This window comes from Fukomys damarensis, unplaced genomic scaffold, assembly GCF_012274545.1.
Source record: "Fukomys damarensis isolate Sample0158 unplaced genomic scaffold, DMR_v1.0_HiC HiC_scaffold_37, whole genome shotgun sequence".
In the NCBI taxonomy this organism is placed as follows: Eukaryota; Metazoa; Chordata; class Mammalia; order Rodentia; family Bathyergidae; genus Fukomys; species Fukomys damarensis.
The window spans coordinates 6385491-6390599 of record NW_022900949.1 but is presented as its reverse complement, the minus strand read 5'-3'; the positions used below and the strand labels follow the sequence as shown (position 1 = coordinate 6390599).

General features: G+C 61.8%; 3 protein-coding genes across 4 annotated transcripts in view; 1 reads left to right on the top strand and 2 right to left on the bottom strand.

Annotated features, from left to right (window-relative positions):
• Timm29 (translocase of inner mitochondrial membrane 29) overlaps nucleotides 1-228 on the bottom strand; it is a 1339-nt gene extending 1111 nt beyond the window's left edge. Inside the window, exons 1-2 of the mRNA XM_010635045.2 lie at nucleotides 105-228; nucleotides 4-25 (exon numbers count right to left, since the gene is read on the bottom strand). Coding sequence (XP_010633347.1) covers nucleotides 4-25; nucleotides 105-207 — 125 coding nt within the window. The 5' untranslated portion in view covers nucleotides 208-228. The remainder of the gene's footprint in view (nucleotides 1-3; nucleotides 26-104) is intronic.
• A 124-nt stretch (nucleotides 229-352) lies between these two features.
• Yipf2 (Yip1 domain family member 2) lies at nucleotides 353-4496 on the top strand. Of its 2 annotated transcripts, none has more exons than XM_033759407.1 (10): nucleotides 353-444; nucleotides 557-617; nucleotides 1094-1254; nucleotides 1343-1423; nucleotides 2215-2302; nucleotides 2722-2838; nucleotides 2916-3082; nucleotides 3161-3343; nucleotides 3440-3564; nucleotides 4046-4496. In XM_033759407.1, exons 2-9 carry the CDS (start codon nucleotides 587-589, stop codon nucleotides 3539-3541), a joined length of 930 nt encoding a protein of 309 aa, XP_033615298.1. In that variant the 5' UTR covers nucleotides 353-444; nucleotides 557-586; the 3' UTR covers nucleotides 3542-3564; nucleotides 4046-4496. The 2 variants fall into 2 exon arrangements, with proteins under 2 accessions (XP_033615298.1, XP_033615297.1); XM_033759406.1 differs by having other exon boundaries at nucleotides 3425-3564.
• Nucleotides 4497-4889: 393 nt separating this feature from the next.
• Nucleotides 4890-5109, bottom strand: part of Carm1 (coactivator associated arginine methyltransferase 1) — a 38803-nt gene continuing 38583 nt past the window's right edge. Inside the window, exon 17 of the mRNA XM_019209062.1 lies at nucleotides 4890-5105. Within this exon, the coding sequence (XP_019064607.1) occupies nucleotides 4890-5105 (216 nt within the window). The remainder of the gene's footprint in view (nucleotides 5106-5109) is intronic.

Here is a 5109-nt window from a genome sequence, read left to right as displayed (position 1 = left end):
TGCAGCAGAGCGCGCGCCCAGGCGCCTGGGACGGGTGGAGAAGCTCGGTGAGAACCGTTATGCTGCTGCGCCCACTCACCCTGCCATCTTCCTCCGCTACTCACCTAGTCGAGCCCACACACCCGGCTTTGCAGCCGCCGCGCTGCTCCCCTCTTCACCTACTCCGCGACCTCTGGTCCAAAACCTCTTCAGAGCCGCCGCCGCCATCCTCTTCCGGCCCGCGGCCCTCTCTCCGGATGGAAACGCCCGGTACCTGAAATAAAATGCCTGGGATAGCTCTTCTGCGCAATCGCCAAAACTAACGGAAGTCCTTTCCTACCGGAAGAGAATAGAAAACGGACCTGCGCCGGATGTTGCTGTAGTCTTAGGTGGGTTGACGCTAACGGGTAGGCGGGCCGCACAGGCGCAGAGAGCACCGGCCACGAAGGTTTAAGGTAACCTCAGGTGAGTTCGGGCAGCGAATTTAATTCTCCGTGGGTGTTGCTAGCTGCGGGGCCGAGCTCGGGGCTGATAGGGTCCGGGAAGGGACGTGGACCTGACTGGCCTCTGTCCCCAGAACGGGATGCGGTGACACCCCTGGACCACCATGGCAGCGGCCGACGAGCTGGCCTTCCACGGTGAGTGCAGCCCCGACGTGGCCGAGGCTTCTGTTTTGTTTTTTGAGACAGGTTCTCCCTATGCAGTCCAAGCTGCCTCTGGAACTCGAGGCGAGCCTCCTGCCTCCGCCTCCCGAGTGCCGGGTGCCGGGTGCCGGCGGAGGGTGGAGTTCCTGCTCCTTCCCCTGCCCCAGAACATCCCGACCCGTTTAACCCCCGGACTCGAGACCGCCGCGACCCAAGAGTGAGACCGGTCCTGTACTGAACCTCATTTCCACCTTGAATTCGTGTCTCAAACCCGCGCCTGCAGTCTGCAGCTGGGAGGAAGGCCACGCAGCTCCTCCTCTCCATGCCCGCAAACAGTCTGGGTCCTGTCCCGGGGGAGCGCTGGGGTGGCCACAGCCAGAACCTCAGCTTCCCCGCAGATGAGCAGTGGGCAGTCAGAATTGTCTCGACGACCCCAAAACAGGCCCGTGGCCTGTCTTCCCTCCCCGTAGAATTCGAGGAAGCCACCAATCTCCTGGCTGAGACCCCTGGTGCTGCTACCACCAGCAGAAGCGATCAGCTGACTTCCCCGGGCCACGTGGCTGTGGCGGTGGGCTCTGGCAGCAGCTATGGAGCTGAGGACCCCGAGGAGGAGGAGGGTGACAGGACAGCGGTGAGTAACCTGCATCCAGCCCTGCCTCTGTCCAGCTACTGGCTGAGCCAGGCTGCAGGCTCCAGCACTGAAACCCCACACTTTGCAGCTGCTGCAGGAGGAGAAGCCACAACCCGGGTTCTGGACTTTTGGCTACTATCAGAGTTTCTTTGATGTGGACACCTCCCAGGTGAGGCCTGGGAGTCACACTCGGGGTTCCACTCGGGGCAGGGTGCTGGGGACGGCTCCGTGGGAGAGCGAGGCCCCTCCCATTCCATACGAGGGACGGTGGTGCTGCCCAAGGACTGTGGGGACACCGAGGATGCACATGGTATGGACACGAGGCAGAGGCCTCTGGGGGAAGGTGAGAGGGCTCTTATTCGGGGGCTGTTTGTTTGAAGGTGGGGTCTTGCTGTGTTGCCCATGCTGGCCTCAAACTCCTGAGTTTAAGAGATCTTTTGTCTCCTGAGTGGCTGGGACTCCAGGCCTTGCCAGAGTGCCCAGCAGTGAGCACTGTTAAGAGGTTGGAGTCTGGGTTTTATGGGGAGGGTGATGGGGAGCCATGGAAGGTTTCTGAGCGGGAGAGGAGTAAGTGGAATGGGCAATATGAAAGAACTATGAGGCCAGCCTCGGTGACAGTGAGCATGGGCACAGAGGACGGAACATACTGCAGAGAGGTCCTATCCGGGGCTGAAGACCCACTGCAGAGTGGCAGGAAGCTGAGTGGCACCTGGCTAGGGGAGAGGGCTCGGGCCACAGGAGCAGCCGGTCAAGCGGGGAACAGCTGGGTTCTTTCAGGTAGGGCCTTGAGGGGAGGCTAGGAATCGGGCCACAGGAGCAGCCTGTCAAGCGGGGAACAGCTGGGTTCTTTCAGGTAGGGCCTTGAGGGGAGGCTAGGAATCCACAGGGAGAAGCCGTCAAGGCTTTAAGGCCCGGGAGGACCAAGGGGGTTCCACTCTGGACCTTCACCTCACCCTGCAGGTCCTGGACCGGATCAAAGGCTCACTGCTGCCCCGGCCTGGCCACAACTTCGTACGGCACCATCTGCGGAATCGTCCTGATCTGTACGGTGAGAGCTTTTGCGTTTGTGTCATTCTCTTATTCATTCAATAAATGTGGGCTGAGTGCCAGGCCCTGCTGCACAGCTGAGAACAAAGCAGTCACTTTCAGAGACTGGAGGACAGACACAGGTGACCAGGCTGGTTTAAAGGAGCCGTGTTGCTGTTTGTGGGTGGTGGGAGAGAAAGCTGGGCAGGCGTAACTCAGGGAGGGGCTCTCTCCCGGACTGAAAAGGTTGTGCAGCTGCTGCCAGTGGGATGGGATGAAAGCTGCGCGTGAGGCCCCCTAGGCCACGTGGCACACTGCCAGCAAGAGGGATCAGCAGTGACCTAGATAGAGTGGTATAGGTGGCTGGGCCATCACAGAGAGGCAGGCGAGTGCACCTGACCTGGGGACACTAGGCCTGAGACTGGCTTATCTCCCCCTCAGGTCCCTTCTGGATCTGCGCCACCCTGGCCTTTGTCCTGGCTGTCACCGGCAACCTGACACTGGTGCTGGCCCAGAGGAGGGACCCCTCCATCCACTATAGCCCCCAGTTCCACAAGGGTAAGAGGGGTGGCAGGCCCAACCCTAGCAGCAGCAGAGTGTCTGGGCCTGGAGGTGACTGCCACCTCATCCCCCAGTGACCGTGGCAGGGATCACCATCTACTGCTACTCGTGGCTGGTGCCGCTGGCGCTGTGGGGCTTCCTGCGGTGGCGCCAAGGCGTGCGGGAGCGTGTGGGTCCCTACAGCTTCCTGGAGACTGTGTGCGTGTATGGCTACTCGCTCTTCGTCTTCATCCCCACGGTGGTGAGTGCGGCCAGGTGGTAGATGGCAGCCGGGGCTGTGGGGGTGCCTGGTGTGGTCATTCGTTGCCTGTCGCCCCAGGTCCTGTGGCTCATTCCTGTGCCGTGGCTGCAGTGGCTCTTTGGGGCGCTGGCCCTGGCCCTGTCCGCAGCCGGGCTGGTGCTTACCCTCTGGCCCGTCGTCCGTGAAGACACCAGACTGGTGGCCGCGGCACTGCTGTCCACTGTGGTGCTGCTCCACGCCCTCCTGGCCATGGGTTGTAAGGTACGAGTCTGGTGGCCCCAGGCTGGGCTGTGGGTTGGGCTGTGCCGGCTGTGCCACTGACCCCCACATATCTCTGCTCAGCTCTATTTCTTTCAGCCTCTGCCTCCGGAGCAGGTGGCGCCTCCAGCACATGTGACATCTGTAGTCCTACACACACAGCTGCCTCCCACTGTGGCCCGGTCCGTGGCCACCTCATAGGAAGGTCCAGCCCCATCCCACAGGTGAGGCACTGCCTTCCACTGTGGCCCAGAGAGAGGCGAAGAGGCCTGGGCACTCGCAGGAGCCTCGCTTTCAGGCCAGACCTCAGGGAACGCTGCCTGCCCTGACCCCAGCGATGACCAAAGGCTCCCTCGACCCCCTCAAGATCACTCTGCTACTGTCCAGATTTTTCTTACAAAGCAAACACTTTTATTTTCTATGCAAAGGTGATCAAGAGAATTTATATAAATGTGGGGAGGGCAGCCGAGCAGGGAGCTTCCACGGCAGCTCGGGTGACACGGCCACAGGACAGGGCTCTGGATGTCCAAGGGGACCCTGAAGTAGGGGCACCCCGGCCCTGCCTTGCGCACACGCAGCAGGCCTGGGCCCAGCCTTACCTCCAGCTGGAGAGATCAGGGTGCTAGAAACAAGAGGGTGAAGAAAACTGCCTGTGCTGAAACGTACGTTCTCGTTCATTTATTATTTTGTTTTCCTTTTTTGGAGGGCGAGGTCCCTGCAAGGTCCCTTCCCCGGCTGAGGAGGGTCCAAATGCCTTTGCAGTAGTGGGGACTGGAGCATCTACAAGTCTGGAGGGGACACACAGGCCTAACGTCAGTCAGCTACACAGGGAGAGGACACCTTCGAGACAGCCTTGAGGTTTCTGTCTGCCTGTTGGCCCACGGTGACCGTCCCTCTGGCCGCCTGCACAGCTCTTGGCAGAGGGGAGGGCAGCTGCAGGGCTCGGGGACAGGACAGCAGCAGAGGCGGCCGAGGACAGGCCTGCAGACGGCGGAGGCTACATTCAAGTGTGAGGTGAACCCTAGGAGGGGCGCCCTCCCTCCCGTGGGGCCTATGCCAGCAGGGGCTGTGGCTGCGCCCGGCCGGCCGGGTTTCTCCGAGGGTCTGTGGATTGACACTGGTTCTTTTCGTAAAAAAATAAAATTAAAAAAAGCAGCATGTCACGCCCTTGGTGACTGTGGTGGCCTGGTAGTTGAGGAGAGGTCCCGCCCGGCCGGCTGCGCCTGTGCCCTGCAGATGGGTGAGGGTGTGATGCCGGGCCGGGCCTGAGGTGCCGCTCCCCTCCTCTGCCCTGGTGCTGCTGCAGCTGGCAGAGGTCAGCCGGGCAGCCGCAGGGCAAGAGGGATGAGCTCCCCAGTCGACATGATCCGGTGTAAAATATGGCAGCGACAGGCGCTCAGGCCGGGGTGGGCGGGGTGGGGGCAGCGGCAACCTGTAAAAAAGTGTCCGAGTCCCATAGCAAATAGGGCCGTGAGGCTTGTCCAGTCCGAGGCGGCCACCGGGCGGGCTTCATTTGGTTTCCTGGTGCTGTCAGTCTGAGGCCGGGCACCTAGCTCCCGTAGTGCATGGTGTTGGTCGGGATGGACATGGGTGACGCCATGGAGATGGCCGGGCCACCCATCGTGAACTGGTTGTTGACCGCATAGTGGGCACTGGAGCCGCCGCCACCGCCCTGGGCACCCGAAGAGCCTGTGGGCCAGACGGTGGGCACTGAGGGTGGCGTCACCCGTGCCTGCCCGGCCCCCCGGCCATGCGACTGCCCACACTGG

Excerpts from the sequence above, each read along its gene's own strand:
- Yipf2 (XM_033759406.1), top strand. The coding sequence starts at position 587 with ATGGCAGCGGCCGACGAGCTGGCCTTCCACG. Across the intron at positions 1,255-1,342 it reads AGGAGGGTGACAGGACAGCG|CTGCTGCAGGAGGAGAAGCC; the intron begins GTGAGTAACCTG and ends CACACTTTGCAG. Across the intron at positions 2,839-2,915 it reads TAGCCCCCAGTTCCACAAGG|TGACCGTGGCAGGGATCACC; the intron begins GTAAGAGGGGTG and ends CTCATCCCCCAG.